General features: G+C 38.4%; 2 protein-coding genes across 2 annotated transcripts; one reads left to right on the top strand and one right to left on the bottom strand.

Annotated features, from left to right (window-relative positions):
• Positions 1-825: 825 nt before the first annotated feature.
• dgat1a (diacylglycerol O-acyltransferase 1a) lies at positions 826-17994 on the top strand. Its single transcript, XM_084379914.1, has 17 exons — positions 826-1441; positions 3908-3995; positions 9535-9575; positions 10427-10512; positions 11167-11219; positions 11593-11698; positions 11869-11997; positions 12463-12537; positions 12630-12733; positions 12853-12891; positions 13018-13059; positions 13271-13315; positions 13715-13827; positions 14123-14188; positions 14477-14564; positions 14858-14920; positions 15004-17994. The coding sequence occupies exons 1-17, from the start codon at positions 1152-1154 to the stop codon at positions 15148-15150; spliced, it is 1575 nt and encodes a 524-aa protein (XP_084236040.1). The 5' UTR covers positions 826-1151; the 3' UTR covers positions 15151-17994.
• A 147-nt stretch (positions 17995-18141) lies between these two features.
• On the bottom strand, positions 18142-19652 carry LOC311272404 (cilia- and flagella-associated protein 20). The gene is made up of 6 exons (XM_084378789.1): positions 19306-19652; positions 19097-19176; positions 18906-19017; positions 18621-18809; positions 18416-18529; positions 18142-18313 (listed from the first exon to the last, which is right to left on the bottom strand). The coding sequence occupies exons 1-6, from the start codon at positions 19387-19389 to the stop codon at positions 18308-18310; spliced, it is 585 nt and encodes a 194-aa protein (XP_084234915.1). The 5' UTR covers positions 19390-19652; the 3' UTR covers positions 18142-18307.
• Between the last annotated feature and the right edge of the window lie 1750 nt (positions 19653-21402).

Below are 21402 nucleotides of genomic sequence, written 5' to 3' on the forward strand. Positions count from 1 at the left end.
CACTTACTCTGAATGATATCACCTTTACACGGTTATGTGCTATAAAGCAACTTTTAGGTAAAATAATATATTATTATGCACAATAAAACTTGATATTTTTTTCATAATATGTCAAAATGTCAATATAGTCGATGGTGTCTGTGGTCTTTTAAGAGTAGCCTATGTATTGTATGCACTACATCTTTTCTCTCTTCTGAGAGTGAAAAATGCTAAAATATACATTCATAACAATGAGAAAATAAACTTTATAAAGCTTTATTGAGCACTTTCAAAATCCTACATTGGAACAAAACAGCGCAAGTTGAAATATGGAACATAAATATGTGTATGTAATGTCCCCATTCATGCATTACTCTTTATTATTGTGGTTTATTGTTGATGAACTTTGATCCATTGGAATTGATGAAGTGCAAAGGTGGGATCTGATGACAGCATGAGTCTTGATGATCTTGTTGATGTAGGAGAAATGTATGGTCTAAATGCCAGTGATTTGCGACTGCAGAATGGTTGAGTGAGTGACTGGTACAGGGTCATTTCAGGACATACAGTAAATAGAGGCAAACCTCAGGGCAATTTACCATAATACAGACTCAACTAAACCTAAACTGCATGCATATGTAATGTGTTCAGATGGCCAGTGAATTAATATTTAATGAATACATAATACAACAAATAAAACATAATAAAAGATAACTAAAATACAAACACATAAACTAGATCAGGCATGTTGTCCTCATCTTTATAGTTGTTGAGGCTGACTAAAAACACGTTTTGTACCTTCTGTATGTTTATTATAGCAAAGAGGTCCGATTTTACAATTACATGTTATGATAAAAATGGACAGGAAACCCGAGTTAGGTTTCAACTTTTGTGGAACAGCTTTCCGGAAGTGGATTGTGAGTTTGGCTCGATAGGGGGATGTCAGTTGAAAACACAGACCTGGCAACCCTGTTGACAATTGCACCTTGAGCAGTAGTAGTGATGAAACGCCTTATCATTTCCAGCACTGACACGACTTGGGACGTGGGCAGCCCGCTACTATTCACTCAGCTCTTCATGTAAAAAGCTGCGGGTGGAAACAGAGAGAAACGGGTGACCAGAAATGTCAGGCAGGTAAAAGACAAAAAAACTGCGTGACTGAAGCCGCTGAGATGAGCGACAGAGCCGAGATGAGAGGCCCCGTCACCCGCCGGAGGAGGACGACCATCTCCGGCGGTGGCAACGGAGCTATCGGCGTCAAACAAGCCAACGGGAGCAAGTTGCACGATGCCGGGGAGAAACCACCACAGTGTCCGGCTAAAGCCAAAAAAGACGAGGTGGATAGGCACGCGAGTAATAACGGGAAGGTGGACAGACAGATGAGGGTGTCAGGTGAGCAGCAGCTCGCAAACACTCCGAGGAAGCAGAGGAGTGCAGTGGAGGATATCAACGAGAGGCTCAGGTAGGGAACCGTTGGTGCCACGCTCCGACGTGACGTACGCAAAGTAGCTAACTGCAGCTGGAATGTCACGAACAAGCTAGGCTACATTTCATAATAATATTACAGATTTTCTCTTAATTAGAAGGATGTGACATGCGATATGGCCTTGAAATAGTATTGTGATATTTCTAAGCTATATCGCAAGTCAAAAATATTTACCTACATGTTTTGAAAACTCCTCAAAAGCACTTGAATGCTAGGAGTGGGTGATAAAAGCATATCAAATATCGCGATATTTTGGATTGAGACAATATTACAGGTATGAATATTGCTGCTTTCGCAACATATTAACTTAATTCATAAATAAAGATCAGTAATGTGCATATAATGCCTAAGTGGGTAAAGGCAAGTATTGGAATAAAAAGGAAAGTGTTGTAAGTTTACAAAAGTACCACACTTTAAAGGAGCACTATGTAGTTTGTGGGAATTTTAATCAGAAGAGAAAGATCTTCATTGACTGCCAGATCAAACTAAATAAACAATCTCTTTGTTTTCATGATGGAATAAACTGAATACACAAAGTGACCTTCAAGGACAACACAATTTCGTAGCGTTTTGGTTTGTTTATTTGTGGCGGACCCTGCCACCTTTCTAGCTTTAAACTCTGGGATCAGCTTGATTATTCAGTTATGGAAAAATACACATTTCATATACTTATTGTAAATGTTAAAAATCTGAGTTTGAATTTTCTCTCCAAAACTACATGGTGCCCCTTTAAAAGTAATGCATCCTTTAAAACCAGGTAAAGACAGTGATATCTAACATCTAAGACGATATATATTCTCATATCACAATAATGATATCATATGATATATTCCACTGCGCTAGTGTCATTTAGTCAGAGGTTCACTCATTTGTATTTCAAATCTTTTCCTCTATTTTCCATAGCTTTTATTACTGGGAGTTAGCTCGTAAACACGTAAATTGAGACACTCAATGTCAAATAGCACTCAAGCAGCGATATTAACTTGCTTGTGCAAATTAACTGACTTATTATCAAAATTAACTTGGTACACGGATTGACACTAGTTCTTTATGACAGATAAATCAGATATTTTACTGCATTAAATAACATTAGCTGTAACTGCTCTGTAGTTGAAAATGCTTTGGTTACTTTGAAAGAGTTTTTCCGAAACATTAAACGCAACTGACGCAATCACTCAAATGTTTGAATGATCATATAGAGTTGCAGTGATATAACAGTCTCAAGGCATACCGCTAAATCACAAACCCTAAAACCCTAAACACAACCATTCATTTTATGGTAGCACGCCCTTTTCTCCAGATATGACTTTACCTTTGAAAACATGCATTTCTGGCTGCAGTTTTGCACATCGCTTGGACTTAAAATGTGTTAAAAGTTTCTTTCCTGAGGGACTCGGCAACACTAGTATGCTAGAATAAAGTGATTGCAACACTTTTATTGGAGGCTTTCCAGCTATGTATGTGTGTACTGTCACTTTCCTGTATTACAGCAACTGTGGCATGTCCTTTTGCAATACTGTGCTGGCTGACTATGTCTCTGTCTGCACGTTCTTCTGCTGCTCTGGTGTTGACATGTCAGGGCACTTTTCTCTGTCTTTAAGTGCTCCCTGTAGTCATGTAAACCACCCCCTCTCTTCACCTCATCCATTCTCTCCTCTATCCGCTTTACCTGACTCTTTCCTAATTCTCCTCTCCTCTCTTAATTATTTTCAATTTCACCATCCTTCTTTTGTTCCTGCTTCTTATTCTTCTCCCCCTTCTCTTTCATCTCTGCTCTGTTGACTCTTTGTCACGTACACAAAAAAAGAACTTGGCCTGATGAACAGTCTCAGTTTACACAATGCTCTCTGGACAATGGGGTCAATACCTTTAACCTACATTTTCACAACTCTTTCATTGATTAGTGCCACATTGATGACTGAATGTGATTAATTAAAAAAAGGCCTGAGCTCTAGAAAATAATTTAAACCTCAAGTTATTTTTTCATATTAAGAAAGTTTGGGGGAAAAAATGCATCAAGCAATACAAAGATTAAAACAAGCATTGTAAATAAATAAAAATCCTTAGATATTTCACGAATGTGTGATGCATAGTGAGTCCTCCACACTGTCATGTCAAATTAGTGAAATGTGTAGTTTGAGAAAGCATGGTCCTCTTCTGAATAATTAGTGGACTAACCATGAGTCACTATGAGTTGTCAGTTTGAGTCATGCAGCCTCCTCCAAACCAAATACACACTGTTTTCAAAATGCAACATCATCCCTCTTGGTCTCTTCTGACATACACCTTCAGTCTTGTTTAATTTCAAGATGCAGTTGAATGTTTTGTTTACAGAGGTGACTAATGGTTTCATCCCTCAGGTCATGGTGATAATCAGGCAGGATGTGAAGAGCTTGATGTACCCTAAAATCAATTAACTGTTGACTGTTTGCTTCCCCACAGCTGTCACGTCCTCCAGGAGTCTCTCTTGAGCTCAGCCAGTGGCTACAGCAACTACAGAGGAATCCTCAACTGGTGTGTTGTCATGCTGGTGAGTAAAACTACGTACACAGTGACTCCCAAAACTGTATACAATTAGTGATGTAGACCCTGACATTGGACTGCAGCAATTAGTCAATTAATCAATCCGTTGATTGAAAGAAATTTAGTTGCCAGCTATTTTGATAATAAATCAATTGTTTCAGTCATTTTTTTGAGCAAAAATGTCAAACAGTTGCTGGTAACAGCTTCTTAAATGTTGGGATTTGCTGGTTTTCATTGTCCTTTATGAAAGTAAATGAAGTCTTTGGGTTAGGACAAGAAGCAATTCAACGACATCAGTTCAGGCTGACAATAATCGTTAGTTGCTGCTCTACCTAACATAGATGAATATTCCCCCTCTTTTCATTTGAATGTTTGTGAAACGAAAAAGAATGACTCATGAACACAGAATGAGAACATAACAGGAAGTCAAAAAGCAATTTATCTTTTCTCTTTCATCTCTTGACATTGCTTCAGATTGCGGGCCTCTTGCACGTCGTCACAGCTGTTGTTCTAAAAGCTGTCAGAAATTTGAGTCATTATTTTTAACAAATTGCATATGACTCTCTTTGTCTTTGAAGCTCACACACAAAGCATGTGAACAATGAAACTGAGAAAAATTAGCTTCAAAGTTGTTTGACTGTCCAGTCAAATGAGTTATTGATAGAATAGTGGTAATGTGCTTATTAAATATGTCTTATTTCAGAACCCCCCATATGTAGTTACCAAACACTTGACAAAGATAGGCACAGTATGTAATGAAGGTTTCTTTTTAATGTATGTAGGCATATTTTTACAATAATGGTTGTATCTGCTCCCTGATAGATTGAACATAGACATTTTGTCAGAAGATAAAATCAACATTTAAATGTTTAATTTTAGTCTCAACTCAATTTTGACCAAAGTTGTAGTTGTGTGCTTTGGTTTTTCAGGGTATATAAATCGGTATATAAAACTACTACAATAACTAACTAACTACTGTACCACATTTTTTGTCAGTTGTAACAATGCCTTTCTGTTAAACTTGTCTGTGTGAGTTGTCTGTAAAGTCTGATAAGTTACTTTCTGTGTTATCTCTCTTCACACAAGTAGATTCACCACATGCATGCACAGTTGTGTGCTTGTTGCCCAGTTTAACATTTCCTGTAGTTTCTCATTTGCTATTTTTTTGATTAAGAGGGGTTGATTGGTACAGTTTGATCTCAGTAGAGTTGAGTGTGCTTTATAAGTTGAACTTTCACTCTCAAGTCATCAGTAATTGACTTTTCCGTCAGCTGTACCTGTTTTCAGGGTGTTATGTTCTATCTGCAGTGTATATCCTGAGGCTTGAAGTGACAGACAATAATCATACATTAAGCAAACACCAAGGAGGACTTTTCTGTCATCCCTAAGTCATAGGAGTGAGATGATTATAGGGTGCAAAGCAAGAAGCATCTGTGACCAAATACAAATGGAAAAAGTGTTGCATTTTAAGCGTCTTTAATGATTTGAGTGTTATATCGTTTTATTTTTAAATCCTTGTTTTAATAGTCACACGTCTTAATGGATTAGAACATCATTTACATGCCGGATGGATGTTTTCTTAGCAGTATCTTTTCAGTCAGTGGCTTGGCCAATGAAGTCATTCTGAAATTCTAAAATAAAACATGAGACTAAAAGATTAATCTTCCAGCAGGGATATTTTTATTAATAATCCTGAAAAAAGCCTGTGTATGCATGACAGTTTGTGCTTACAAATCTTAAGCTCGCTAGTACGATCTAAGAAGGATCACTTGAAAGCAGCAGCACAAGAAGCTTCTTGCAAAACCCCTCCATGTGACAGGAAAATAAACTGGCAGGAGCTCCTGTTAAAACAGCTGAAAGACTAGGCTACAGTCTATGCACTTACTGTACACAACATGTGCGGCTGCTGTTTTTGACACTGTTCAAGATGCAGTGGATAATAGGGAAGTTTCAGTATGTATTATGGTTGCCATGTTGAGTGAGTTTTGCCCTGTGGTTTTTTTGTCTGTGGCTTCTCAAACTCTTATACAGACGTGTCAGTATTGGGCACTTAAATATCTCCTCCTGGACTGAGTTCACATCAGGACAAGTGAACTCCTGTTCCAATGGCTGAAATTATGTGTGTTTGTGTGTGTGTGTGTGTGTGTGTGTGTGTGTGTGTGTCTGTGTGTGTCTCCAGAGGCGCCCTGCAGTGCCTCTGAACATCCAGTCACTGTTAGTATTTTGATAGGCGTGGAGGATGCATATATCCAGTTAGCCCTAATCCTAATGAAATTGAAATGGACAGACTATAAATGGAGCTCTATACATGTGTGCATGTTTCTGTCTCTGTGCACACACATGCATGGTTTTGCACATGTGGATCTACATGTACTGCACTTGCATGGTTGCACATACAGGGATTATTATTTGTCCGTGTGTCTGTGACATTAGTGTCTATGTAGGTTTGTGTGTGTGTGCATGTTTTTGTTGGCTTTTCCAAATCAAACCTAATTTTGCAGTTCTGTGACAGGATTAATGCCGTCTTTAAAAGTTTGTATTGCCGTAACTACCACGTCCTCTACTTTGTGGTCACCAGGGACAGTTGACACTGCTCGGTTCAGACCGTTTTTAGGAAGTCTTCAGGATTAGGCTGTAAGAGTGTGAAGTGGAACCACAGAGTCTTGAGTGTGTGTCTGTGTGTGCATTTACAAGCTTATTTGTGTAATTTGTCCTCGATAACCAGGATCAACGGCTAAATTTCTCAAAATGTCAGCTGCAAGAGCGCATGTTTCCAGAGAACAGAGATTAGATGTGTTGTCAGTCTTACCTTCATTTTTACACTCTGAATGTTGAAGACAAGTTTTTATTATTATGACATACTATGACTATTCAATTCATGCACAGTCTCCAAATATTGATAGTTGGATATTGGAAATAAAGTTTAAAAATCCACTAGTTGCCTTCGGAACAGCTTCTTTCAATTTTCCTTAAGTGCTTGTAAATTAAGTGTATCATCATCTCAGCATTCTCAATAAACATCTCTGTGTTTCAAGCTATCCTTGGTCTGCAGGCATAAACGTGTCACTTTCATGGATTAAAGCTCTTATTAACGAGACAAACACACAGAGGCAAGCAGATTTGGACAGGTGCTACTATATCTCTGCATATGAACCAGCAAAAAAGATTAATACTTCAGATGCTGTACCGTGTTCAGTAGACCTGGATGATGTAGTCAGACATTGACGATATTTGGCATAAGCAAAAATCATCCCAGGGTGAGGCCCAAACGATTGATGCTTCAGCTGGTTCATATAATTGTTCCCTCTGATGTGAAGCCAAACAGACCATGTGAATCACTTAAATGACCACAGGCTGATAAGGACGAGGCAAAGCAAAGCCAGCTGCAAGTATGTTATCACACTCAATTTGTTTCTGAATTTACCAAGACAGAAAATGAATGGCTTGTTTGTTTTGTTGGTCTTTCTACATTGTTTTTTTGGGGGGGGTGATTATGAGTACAAATTGCTGACTAAATTTAGTAGATACAAGAACATACAGTATGTGCATGTGAGTGTTTTGCTGTAATCTTTGTAGAAAAGCCTCAAACAGCAGACCTGTGGTGATGCAAAATGGTTGATCATTCATTCTTTTTTTTGGCACCAGTTCTCTCAGGTCAGTTTTGTATGTCAGGGTGATGTTCAGCCAACCCCAGCAGCTCTTTCTAATTTTAGATTGAATGCCCACCAGATCTGATACATCTCTCCTGTCCACAGCTAAGGACACTGAGATACAGTTTAGTTAGACAAGTTCATTACTTAAACTTTATTTACACTAGTCCCAGACAGGTAAAAAAACATACATAAAAGCAATTAATTGGTAAGGGTAAAAGTGTTAGTTCAACCAAGAAAAACCCTTGGATTTCCACTGTTTAAGGTCATCGTAAATGTTTATAATTATAATTGCGCGTTACCATGAAACTGATATTTTCTGAGATGGATATTGTACCGTGACAATCGAATACCAATACTATATTTGGTAAATAGAGATGTTTGTAATTCAGAATGAAAGGGAAAAAACTATTATATCTTCTTATCATTTGTGTTTTATTACTGAGGAAATTGTAAATGATTATAAAGAGGGTGAGATAATAAAATGAGGTCAACTCGGACAATAAATGTTCCAATCTAGAAGACAAGAAGAAGTGACACAATAAATCTAAAAGAATGATACATTTTAAAATTATTCGAGAATGGATTTTCAATTATTTAAAAAAAAAAAAAAATTTACCCAAATTCACTGATGCACCCAGGTCAGAGTTACTGTCAAGTTTATAATATTGTTGCACATAACAGAATTACAAATGTTTGCATGCAAAAATAAGAAATGACAATAAGTAGCCAACTGTAAAGAAAAATTATACGGCTGCATGTATTCCTATTTCTTGTGACAATTTAAACCATGTAGATGACAATAACAAGACATAACAGCACAGAGGTTGAGTAATGCAAATGATGTAACCGACAATTAGCCAGATAACAGATAGGTAGAAAAACATCCTCACTGCATTTAATGGTGTACTGCTGGACAGAAACAGTTCGTAAACCTCCTGCTGAGGTGTTTTTGAGCAAGATTCTGAATTCCTGCCAACTCCTGGGTGTTGCTCTGTATCTAACTCTGACCCTTCAGTGTGCTAAGCAAGATTTAATATTACAAAATCAGATCTTGCAATGATCTCTATGAACGCTCTGTACAGGCCACTGTCACAGTCGTAGTAGGTGATGGTCCCCTCTGGTCCATGCTGAAGGTTACTAAGGCAAAGGTTGGAGGTTTGGACAAAAGGCATAGTTGAATCAGAACCACATTGCTGCAGCCTCTTGGCAGACCAGTGGGCTGCCACATAATCACTCCAGTATGACCTTATCGTGTGTCATCCCCTCACTGTTCTCATTTTCTTCCCTGTCCCTTTAACCTGTGTACTGACCACAAGTTACAAATGACCTAAAAATGTAAACATGCTATACATATGCAGTTCCTGATTAGTTTTATCACGTAGAAGCTCAGATAAGTGTTGGCTGAGATAAAGCTGGGCTCGGACCTTGAACTTCAATACATAATATAATGATAAACCTATTTTGCTTGACACTTTTTAACAGAGTGAGCAGTAGCAGGGTGTGACAGTAACTAACACATTCCTTAAACTTTGATATGAGACAGATCTGATCTATGCAATCATTCAAACAGAATATGTCGATATCACCAGCATTCACACAGGGCAGGTGTGTATACCGGTCAGTGACCTTTTAATCCTTTAATCCCAAAAGTTGCTGTTGTTTGTAAAAGGAACCAGCCTGTTCCTGTTCTTGTTTTGAATAATAACTCACTCAACACGTACAAACAAACACACTGAAACCTGCAGACTAATCATACGCAGAGAAACGATAAGCCAGATTTACAGCAGAGGGCTAAAAATATGTTGAGCTGGTAAACAACTGCTAGATCCACTCTTGTTGATACTGTGAACTATGCTCATTATCTTCTGTTTCCTGTTTCGTCTTCTCTTTCAGGGGCTGAGTAATGCACGCCTCTTCTTGGAGAACATTATAAAGTGAGAATGTACCTACACACACAAACTTACGTTTATGTAATGTACTGTATATACACAAGCCAAGTTATACAACTGGCTGTCTTCCACCTCACCATCACTACATATTTTATTGCATTTTATTAGTTTGTTGCTATATATGTAAGAATTCTGCATTAAAATGTATAAAAACAACTAGTCCTTTGATATATGTTTTGTTGGTGTGTACTTGCATTATCCCAAATCCTTCCAGTGATATTCAAACCCAGAGAAAATCCACAAGTTTACTCAAAGTATTGGTGCATTCGATTTGGTTACTCACGCAAGTGTTTATTCACCCCAAACAGCCAGATTACTTTACTGTACATTAGCCATAAGCTAGCAAGCAATGGCTTAAATTCAGGTCAACTCTCACTGAATTCAGCACTCACCTGAGACTACAGCTCTCTCTCTTCTTCCCCCCTCTCCTGTCTGTAACGTTACATTCATGTAGTAAAGTACATTCCCCCTCCAGCTCCAGTCGGCAGTCAACTTTACAGTACATTAAAACCTGACAATGGAGGTCAAGTTGATAAACAGGAGTGAAGAAAAATCCACTTTTTAATCCCAAAAGTTTAAAAGTTATCTCTGAGCTCTCCTCCCGTCGGTAAACATCTCTGGATCAGAGCAGAATCTGATGTGACTCTGGGTGTTTATTTCTCCAGAAGGACCGGTTCTGCGCCTGATTGTCTCCTCCCCCCACCACACTCCGCCACCACTCTTGCCATTTCCTTAAACCTTTACCTGACTACACCAATCCTGAATTATAAACTAAAACCATTTTTAAATGATGCCTTGTTGGATCAATATTCTCACTTCTCTTTTCTCTCATCTAGGTATGGTATTTTGGTGGACCCTATTCAAGTAGTGTCTCTCTTCTTGAAGGACCCCTATAGCTGGCCAGCAGCTTGCGTCATCATTGGTATGTAGCATTTTAAACAGTAGGTGAAGGAATTACAACCACTTGTCCTTCTGTGACCTGACTTCGAGATTGATGTTCAAGCTGAACTTGGCAAAGTTCAACTTGAACATCAATCTTGAAGTGTTGTACCCGTATTTCCCATTTTAAATCCAGAAACATTAGTTCCTTTCATGGTAACACAAAGTGCTATGTTGCAAATGGCTGATGTGATACAGCATGGCGTATAGATTTAATGAGCAGGATTTTCAAAGATAGCATAGAAGCATTTTGAGTTCTTTCGTTTAATATTCTAGCACAGCTGTTATTGATTTTTTACTCTATATTTACTCAATGAAGACGTGACATTGTCTCTTCTGGAAACAACTTGCAGTGAAACAAGTCAATAATAAGCTTAAAGCTGAAAAAACATAGTTGTCCTCCTCTTTACCTACAGACTGACATTAGAACAATCGATCTAAATAAAGTGCTACTTTTTAGAGAAACGCTGGACTATTTTTGTACCTGAAATTGACCACAAAATCGGCATTCAACACCAGTTACCAGTTTCTCTATCTCTGTCTGTGTTGTCTGTGAGTAATAAAATCAGCCTACTAGTCACATCTACAGTATGTGCTGTAGCTTATGATTCTGTTGTTTGTCTGTTCTCCGTTTCAGTGTCTAATGTGTTCATCTTAGCAGCCTTGTACACTGAGAGGCGGCTGGCTGTGGTGAGTACTTACTATGATTTGCATCTCAAAGACCTACGGGTGACAATATAACTTTGATTAGGGATTGAAAATATTGCTGCATTTTAAAATGAACTGTAAAGAGAGTGTAGGCTTTATTTATTTATCAATCAGGGATCCCCCATCAAGGATGTTTGCTTAAACGTCCTGGAGTGTACTCAGTAAATCCTCCCCTTTTTGTGCCTGCTCTTTACTCTGATAAGAAACAGCCCACTCCTGGTTCAGATTAGATAACATAATCTAAAACACTATGAAAAGGGCAAAGACAAAGTAACACATATTGAAGGCATATCTTTATTAGTTATATGAGTGGTAATGGCTAAACTCTTCTTTGTTTTTCTCTCATCTTTTCAAGGGTACCATTTCTGAAATGACCGGACTGATCCTTCACATTTTCAACTTGACTTCCCTGTTGATATTTCCTTCAGCCACTGTGCTCACTGTGCCCTCCATGACCCCAGGTACATACTTAATACATACATGTTTATGCAGTAAAGTTATGAGACATAAATATGGCATTTTGAATGTGAATTAATTTGGAAAACTATTGAGCTAAGAAACTGTTTTTAGCTTTATTCCTATCTGTACACAGTGCTTCATGTGTGTGTGTGTGTGCGTGTGTGTGTGTCAGTGGGTGGTGTGCTCTCCCTAGGAATCTACACAGTACTGTTTCTCAAGCTGTACTCCTACCAAGACACCAACAGGTGGTGTAGAGAAATCAGACAGGCGAAAGCCAAGAGACTAACACGCTCATACTCATGTAAGTATATCAACACACACACAAACTGTTGAGGAGATGTTATCTAACTAGTCGGCACACACATGTAGCGCAGGGCACTTAACCCTAGTGTCAACACTTTAGACAAACAGCTTAATTTGGCTAAATAAAGGCCTGTAAACTAGAAATATACATACAAATATCATATTTTTGTATGTATTTTTTTTCTTATACTACCATCTAGTGGTGACAAGAAAGCATGACATGAAGCTTTTGGCTAACACACACACTGACGGATCACAGTGGTGTATGGTTTCAATCTATTTTTAATCTCAAATGCAACTTGATGACTTTATCTCCTCACTCTAATACAGAGTGATCGAGCAATAGTTATAATGGAATTTAGTTGATTGTTGTAGGAAAACATGGGTATGGCAGTGAGCAAAATGAGCATGTGAGACCTTAAGCACTGATTAATTAACATCTCCTTTTTTATGTGTTTTTCAGGTCCATCTGTGGCACAATCCAATGGTTCAGCTGTTCATTCACACGTCTCCTACCCAGGCAACCTCACCCACAGAGGTAACCATGGTGCCCGCATGGAGATAAATACCAGAGTTTCTAAATGAAGCGTTTTAATAATAAATGAATGTATTGTTTCTTTGTGTCTGTAGACATGTACTACTTTGTCTTTGCCCCAACTCTCTGCTACCAGCTCAACTTCCCGCGGTCATCTCGAATACGCAAAAGGTTCCTGATGAGAAGACTTTTTGAAATGGTGAGAGGGAACACACACACACACACGCACACAATGTACATGTTCTTGAAAATGTCAACTGAGATGGGTGATAATGAACCAAAAACATGCATGTTAACACTTTTTGCTCTATCTTGTAGCTTTTCTTCATGCAGCTGTTGGTAGGATTGATACAGCAGGTATGTTGATGAACATTTACATGATTTAAATCACACAGACGAGCTTTCAAGGTTCAGCAGAGAGGATCAGATCATGAAAATTGTTTCCTATTGCAAACTAACACAGTCTTCATTTGTGTCTTCTAGTGGATGGTTCCCACCATACAGAACTCGATGAAACCATTTCAGGTGCATACACACACACAAACACACACACTTTATTCATTTTACCTTGCATGTAATGTGTCTGCTTCCTCAGAGCCTTACCAACAACCTCTGCCCATATACTATAATATATAGTATATATAATATATATAATTATATCATATATAATATAATTGTTTTTTGTTAAGATCAGACTTTGATAATGATGAAATCTCATTGTTCATGTCTCTTGCAGGAAATGGACTTTTCTAGGATGGTGGAGCGCCTCCTTAAATTAGCTGTGAGTATATAGACATACTGTAGCAACACTGGAATATTTAAGGTAATTTCCATTCCATGGTAATTACCAAAATAAAGTCACTAATAAAAGGTACCATTTTTATATTCACATTGAAATTGTGCAAGATTTCCAAAAAACTTCCCTTGGAAATTTTCCTGGAATTTTACCAACCCTTTCCCACCCTACACTGGACACATTATTGAGTCCTATCATAACATTATACACCTCCTCTACCATTTGCTTTTACATATTGAAACAGTTGTGACGACTGTCTCACATGTGTATTGAATAAGAGTTGGTAACATGGCAGCCATAGTGTAACCCTACCAACCCAGACTCCTCTCCTCTCCTCTCCTCTCCTCTCCTCTCCTCTCCTCTCATCTCCTCTTCCTCTCCCAGGTCCCTAACCATCTGATATGGTTAATATTCTTCTATTGGTTTTTCCACTCCTCTATGAACTTTGTGGCAGAGCTGCTGCAGTTCGGAGACAGAGAGTTCTACAAAGACTGGTGGTGAGTGGAAGCAACATTCAATCACACAATAACATTTAGTAGTACATACACTATTCACAGATGTAAATAAACATTTTTAAAAAGTGATCTCATCTTCAGGGTAATTTGATTTGATTTTTCCATCTTACGAACACCAGTAACTTGTTTCCAAATTAAAGTATGCACATACATAATACGTTTTTGTAACAGCACTCAGGAATAAAAGCATTTACTAAAGTACGGACATATCCATCATTTAGAAGGTCCAATGACCTTGAATTCAAATTCTCAAACTGTTTCATTTGGTTTATTTCAGGAACTCTGAGACTGTCACATATTTCTGGGCCAACTGGAATATCCCAGTTCACAAGTGGTGTCTGAGGTGACCACCAACCTTTCTAAGATATTATTTTTTTCAGTATTTTTTGAACATTGACTCCTTGTTCGATGTTATAGCTTCACCTTCACTGTAGCTTGTATAACCTAATATTTGAAGTGCAATAATTAAAAAAGAGATAGTTGATTATTGTTAAGTCTCACTGCAAAGTTGTCAAATACAGACGCTTTGGGTTAGAATTTCAGGCCGAAGACCCCAAAGCGTGACTATATTAACTGTCTTTCTCCAGAATTGCCTTCCCTTCCCTTCATCATGTGTCTTTGTGTGTTACAGACACTTTTATAAGCCAATGTTGAGGAAGGGGATCAACAAGTTTTGTGCTCAAACTGCTGTCTTCCTGGTGTCTGCTTTCTTCCACGAGGTGAACCAACAGCATTCAGTCTTCCACGAAGCACTATGAAAGTCTCCATATCGGCTAACTTAACCTCAAAACATCTGTATTGTTTTTTACTTTTAATTAATGTCTGGACATGAAACAGCCGGTTGTGGACAGTTGTTTTATTGAAACATGATGGCAACATCCAAGTACGGCGAGATGTGCCGAAACTTTGATTCTTAAAGCTAAAAATAAAAAGTTATTGGAGGAGTGTGCAGCTTTTATCTTCTTATATTTAGATATTACCAATAGATTTTGATAAAGACTTTTTCCTCCAGTACCTGGTGAGTGTTCCTCTGAAGATGTTCCGACTGTGGGCCTTTATGGGAATGATGGCTCAGGTATGACACATTTGAATATTGCATCTCTTTCCCTTATCCCAAACACACAGCACACTTTGACCTCTGAACTTTCATCTCTCCAGGTTCCTCTGGCTTGGTTTGTGAGTCGCTTCCTGAATGGAAACTATGGCAACACCGCTGTGTGGATTTCTCTCATCATTGGCCAGCCTGTCGCTGTGTTGATGTACGTCCATGACTACTATGTCATTCATTATGGGGGCACTACATAGTACTGGACAAATGTATTAAAGCTTCCACAGTCACACACATAAACATGTGCAAGTCATGTTGTATACACACATACAAGCGCACACGCACACACAGACACACACACACCAGCCTGCAGGACAACTCAATGAGTAAATGCAGACAAGTATGAAGAAGCTCTGAATGAACCCAACAGGAAAATTATTTTTGACTTCTTGATTTTTGCACTAAATAGAAATGACCCAGAGGATATCAGGAACTTGTTCTAACAACAGGAGGAGTGCTCGGTTTAAAGGGGTATTCCACTTTATTAGGACAAAGGCAACTTTAGGCAAACCTCTGTATCTACAGCCATCACCCTGTCTTAATATCTCTACCTACAGGTAGCATCGGATCCTAAACTTAGAGTGAAATAGCACTTTGATCTCTATTAATTGAAACTGATCCATCATTGTTAGATATGCTAGATGAATGACTATCTAATGTAAATGTGCGGTGATGAGGTTTCCTCAAGTAGCCAATATCAGTGGGTGATGATTCATGAGTTCAAACAAAGGTTTGGTGCATTTGATAACATTTTCCGCCTGACCGTTAACAAAAAGTTATTGAACATTTGAAAATATTGAAGTGCTTTTAAAGTGGAAACAGTGTTTGTAACCGGGCACTGCTCGAGTTTTGGAAACAAATGTGAACCACTGCCGAGCGAGCAGAAGCCAGGACAGAATCCTGCCTCTGTGGAGCCAATATGAAAATGCTGTTTCTATGTTTCTGTGGTTGAAAAGTCACTTTTTACTTGTGTCCAAAGGCAACAGTGCTATTATGAAGCCAGATTAACAGTTTGTTTCTCCAAGCTAAGGCTTAAAAATTCCAATTTCCAATGTAGGATGTCTCAAAGTGTTAAAATTGACCACAGTAACAATTAATTTTTTACAAGTATTCTGTATAAAACACTCTTTTTGAAGCAATGAGGTTGTTGAGTATAAGACATTTATAATAAAAAGATTTGTTAACAAATGTGGTCAAAGGCAGGAAACTGAAGACTGAGAAGGACCTTTCTTGTACAGTCATGGACCTCCTGGCAGCCTCTTCGCCTCTATTTCTCAACTACTAATAACATCAATGCAAGCTCTATGTGCATCAGTACATGCTACAGATGTGTTGTCTGCCTTGGCTTTATTGTATTTTTTTGTGTTGCATTTGACTTATCAGGTTTATTTTATACGTTGTACAGCTGTATCTGTCTGCAGTTATGTTTTGCCATCTAGAAATTATAATTTATGTTGTATTTTATTTACAATCAATGATTTACTGCAGTAGTTGATTTACTGATTTGAACCAATGAATGTGTTTTGCACTTTAAAGAGATGCATGCTGTTGACTAAAGCAATATATTTCTATGAATGTATTCTTTAAGTTATAGCAATCATGTAAGGAAAATATGTTTTGTTAAAATAATTTGTATATTTTGTAATTTGCTTGTTGACAGTTTGTTATATGAGGGTTGTTTCAAAGAGAAACAGCAGCTGCAGTGGTGATAATGAGAGCAGTTTCATGCCACATTTTTCAGTATATAAACTCTTAAATACTGAAGAGTCCTGATTAGACAGCTATTACAGCCTGACACTATTGCCAATATTGATTTTGCCATATCAAAGTTATTATAGAAAGATGTCCTTTTGTTTTGTTTTTATGCTTTAATATGCTCTCCAAATATATGATGACAGTTGACTGAAAATGTTAAATTGGAGCCTTTTCAGGTTTTTTTCTTTTAATATATGTCCTCTTTTCTTTCCCGATGCCTGACCACATTTTAGGCATAACGCTGTTGTTAAATCATAACACCAGTTCTCAAAAAGACTGACTTTATGACCTTATTGAAATTTATACGTGCCTGCTGGAACAATATGCTTACTCTCAACACGTACAAACATTTTATACCAATAGTTTATAACACTTACAGTCCTTACTTCAAATTCTTGTCCAAATGTAACCCTATAGCAGTATGACCTTTTTCAAGTGTTAATTTTTAAATCCGTTGTTGTTAATGAGAGCCATATGTAAATCTTGTCACCTTATTGGTGTTTCAGCGCACAAATGGCAGCTTTATATATCCATTAATCTGACCTGACTTTTATCAACACATGACCCAGTTTAAAACCTGTGTTGCAGTAGTGACTGCATGACATTTGTTCAATCTTTTGTTTTATAAAGAGTGAACATCTGAGGATTATTGCTGAAGCAGCAGATGTAGCAACAATGCCTTGAGTACCATATTTGCAACTCCTGTATCTCAATGCCAAAATGCACATTTGTGCAGTGGAAAGACTTGACACTAAAAGATTAAAATTACTCAAGTCAGTCTGTGACCAAATATGTTGGCAGAGACATTTAATTGTAATTTGAACTCATACTTAAATGGTGCAATTAATTCTTTGTTTTCATTTGCATGACTCTCCAGTGTGTCAATGCGTTCACGCAATTCAGTTGTTTACTTTGAATTATACCTGGCTTTGTTTTTCTGATAATGCGAGAAGGAAAATATGAAGTCACAGTGTTTATGCTTAAGACAGGGATATCAAAATTCTTCCCGGTTTGTTTTTCATGTTATCTTGTTCTCCTGAAACCCTTGCACTTACTGCATTTGGAAAATGAGTTGAAGATGCAGCTTTATGTCATTCAAGTTAATTTTGTTCGTGGATGATTGTTTGATGCAACATTTAGTGAAATGAATGTATTGCTGATCTGTTCATACTGTATACAGAAATCCAAAGTGAATCAAAGATTATATGTTTGGGGAATGCAAATCATTTTCATAGCCTTTCACTTGAGATTATTTGTGTTGTTTGATAAAGATTATTTATATTTGATGAATGGACTCGTCTGTTTTTCTTTGTATTTTTAAACGCCAGCACCAGGCCTTCATTCTAGCAGTAGGTATCTGGATTATTGTGAATGTCCTGGTTATTTGGCTCGTCTTTAAAATACAGCATGCATTGAAATTGAGGACAAATTGGTCCATACAAAAATTTATTGTGCAGAGAGCAACACAAGACCGCACTCAAAACTCTTAGCTCCAAAATTACAATATAATATTACAAAGTTCATCATACATCTACACACAGAAAAGCTTACAGCTAAACTCCACAGCAGGTCCGGGGGAAGAGGGCAGGTCGAGAATAACTACTGCTGCAAGAGACAAACACAAAAACAGACAGGGGTGTAAGACAAGTTATATGTCATGTTAAAAGTAAATGCAGTGATGCGTGTGCGTGGATGTGTGTGTTTCACCTTGGCTTTCTGGTTCTGGACAGGCAGATAGAGTTTAAACTCTGCGGGGAGCTCATCCTCAGAGTACAACCTGTCTGAGAAATATACCCTCCTTATCCGACAGTTTGCGTGGATCTGAGAGGAAAACAGCAGGTCAGACATTAGCAACTGAAAGAGAATACAGTCAGAGTTGTAGCTGGTTTCTAATCTGTCTCTGTGCACTAACCTGTACACGCAGCGTCTCAAGGTAGTTTGTTCCATAGGCCCTCCTGGTGAAGTCCGACAGGTTAAACTGAATTTGGTTCCAGCCGTCGTCCAGCCTCATTGGCATGGTGCAGATAAACGGCTTCACTCGTGTCGTGCTTTGGTAGTTGCTCGCCCGAAACCGCCGACGGACGTTTTTATCGTCCAACACCTGAAAGTTTAAAAATAGGAGAATATGTCCACTTTACTTGTTTATACAAACAAAACATGGAACATGTCGGTATCTGTGAGAGTGCATATACCCTACCTGGACTTCAAAGGTGAAGTACTTCTTCAGATTTTTGATTATCATTACAAGAAAGGGCAGCTTGATGCCCAGTGTCTTCTTTGGGTCTGCTGGACACGTTATGTAGGTGGTACTGCAGAGACGAGAAGAGATAAGGGTGCTTTAATGAGCTGCCCTGAGCTGAAGAATCAATTAAACAGACACAAACTCACCTGACGTTTGCCCCCTCGACCTCCAACACCTGGGAGTGGATGTCGTTGTCTATTACCCTCTTGATGTGACCATTCCTCACCTGTGTACACACAGAAAAGTATGTATATTAAGGCTGCGCAGTCAATCGAAATATAGTTAGTTAGCTTTAGCACGACCGGCTAAGGAAGCTTGATAAGCTTCATAGCATCCACTCTGAATCGCTGCTTACCTTTTTATCCCAAATCTGAAGCGGCTTGCTGCCGATGCTGTACAAAATAGACAAAAATCCGCTTTGGAAAGTGTTTTTAAACATCTTCTTTCCGACTAAATCTGTTGCTAACGAGCGTTGCGTTTGTTTACAGACGTGGTTTCCGTCCCCTGCGCTACAGGTTCCGTGTGGTACAACAAAAACAAGCCGTTCCGCTACCAGAAGTTAAAACGTTTAAGTTAAATTTAAATTATGTATTGTCGTGAATTGTGATATTTCCACACGTCTATGCTCTCAGAGGTTAGTATAATGACAAACGCGTAGCCAGTGGTCACCTCTTCATTATTTGGTGTTGCTAAGGAACGGAATATTTAAACGGTTCCACGGTGGTTGTTAAGCGGTGACGCAGCTCGTATTTCAGGAAGACCCGTCCCCTACTAAGCTTCTGATTGGCTGCTCTTCTAACCCCAACAAGTGCAACCAATCAAGCCAATTAGAGACAGATTAGGGCGGGTCTTCGCGGAATGAGTTTGATAATATAACCCAATTATTCAATATGAGGGCTCATTTAGTGGTTTTGACTAAATTAATCCCAATGATTATTATAAATGAGCTATTTTCACATTCGTTTTATGTATGATAATAATAAGCCAAGATAACAGAGTTGATCCAACTTCCAAAACATCCTAGAAGTAATTTAGGATTTATGCCCAGCACTGACAATCAAGCCAGCCCAAAGCACTAGTTTTACTCATGAAGTCCTCTAACTAAAATATTGAATATATCTCAGCTTCCTCCTATATATCAGAACTCCTTCCCCCCACTAAATCCCACTAAAGTGTCAAGTGGGACATCCTTCCTCTCTGTCTCCAGCACTTTAAACAAGCCGAACCAGGATAGATCTGACAAAGGTTTCAAATATTTGAACAAGCCAAGAAAGTTTTAATCAAACATTAACCAGGCACTCTGCAAAATGACATCACCAGCGATGCAACATAAATCAAAAGTCCCTTATTACTTTCATAAGAAACCAAGATGAATTCATCTGCTAGTAGTCAGGCGAGGTCTGTGCTACAGCAGTTTGTTTGACATTTTGACACACACTAAAACACACACATACACACACACACACACATTGGAGTGTCGGCCATCTCTCTGGTTGTTTATGTCACCGTGGTTTATGAGGTGCTGCTTCCCTCCAAATCTCTGTTAGAACAAATGTAGAAGATCTCTTCTCCGTCTTTTTCTTTCTTTTTTCTGTTTCTAGAAATGTGTGTGTAAATTTGATGAAACTCATTCAGTTTGGCAGTTTTGTGAAAACATCTACAGAAACAGTTTATATTTCTTAGTCTCTTTCTCTCTATTATTTTCCCCCTTTCTCTTCTCTAATTGAGTCAGATATTTACACAGATACAAACAGAGTACTTTCAGTGACCCTTTCAGTGTGGGACCACCCCGGAGACAGCTTTAAATAAACTTTATTGAAAACCCACTTGAATGAAATAGTCTGTTACAGCGTCTCCTTCCTTTTGTAGCTCTTAGACATGACAGTCTGTGCCATAGCATCAGCCAGCTCTTAATTTTTGCGGTCTATTTTGCCACTTACTCAACTGCTGTTTTAGATCCTGTTATTCCCAATTACCTTCAGTGTGGCTATATGTCCCTTTTGTTGCCTGTTTTGACTGCTTATCTGTTGCCAACCTTTGCCTACACCACAAACAAATAAACCAAGCTTTTAACTTATGCGCCTTACCAGGGAACTATGCTTTTGGGTCCAAAATTTGTTTTACATGCCGTTCTTCCATTTTCCTTCTACTGTCTTCCATCCATCTGTTCCAAGTCCTTGTTTCAAACATTTGAAAAGAGACAGAGAAAGAAAAAGAGACAGGGATAAAGCAGAAATACAGAGGGTGAGGAGGGAGTGATCATGAAGATTGAGAGAAAATCAAGGTTGGCAAAATAAGAGGAAGAGAGCCAGAGAGGTGGAAGAAGATGAAGCTTGAAGGAGACCGGAGAAAGACTCTTTTTACTGTATTTCTATTCTGATTTGTGTTCATTCCTGGGCTGTAGCTCAGTGGGACAGAGGGGTGACATGATGAGGAGAGGAGTAGGAGGTCC

Source organism: Pagrus pagrus, assembly GCF_965226575.1.
Source record: "Pagrus pagrus genome assembly, chromosome: 17".
NCBI classification, from domain to species: Eukaryota; Metazoa; Chordata; class Actinopteri; order Spariformes; family Sparidae; genus Pagrus; species Pagrus pagrus.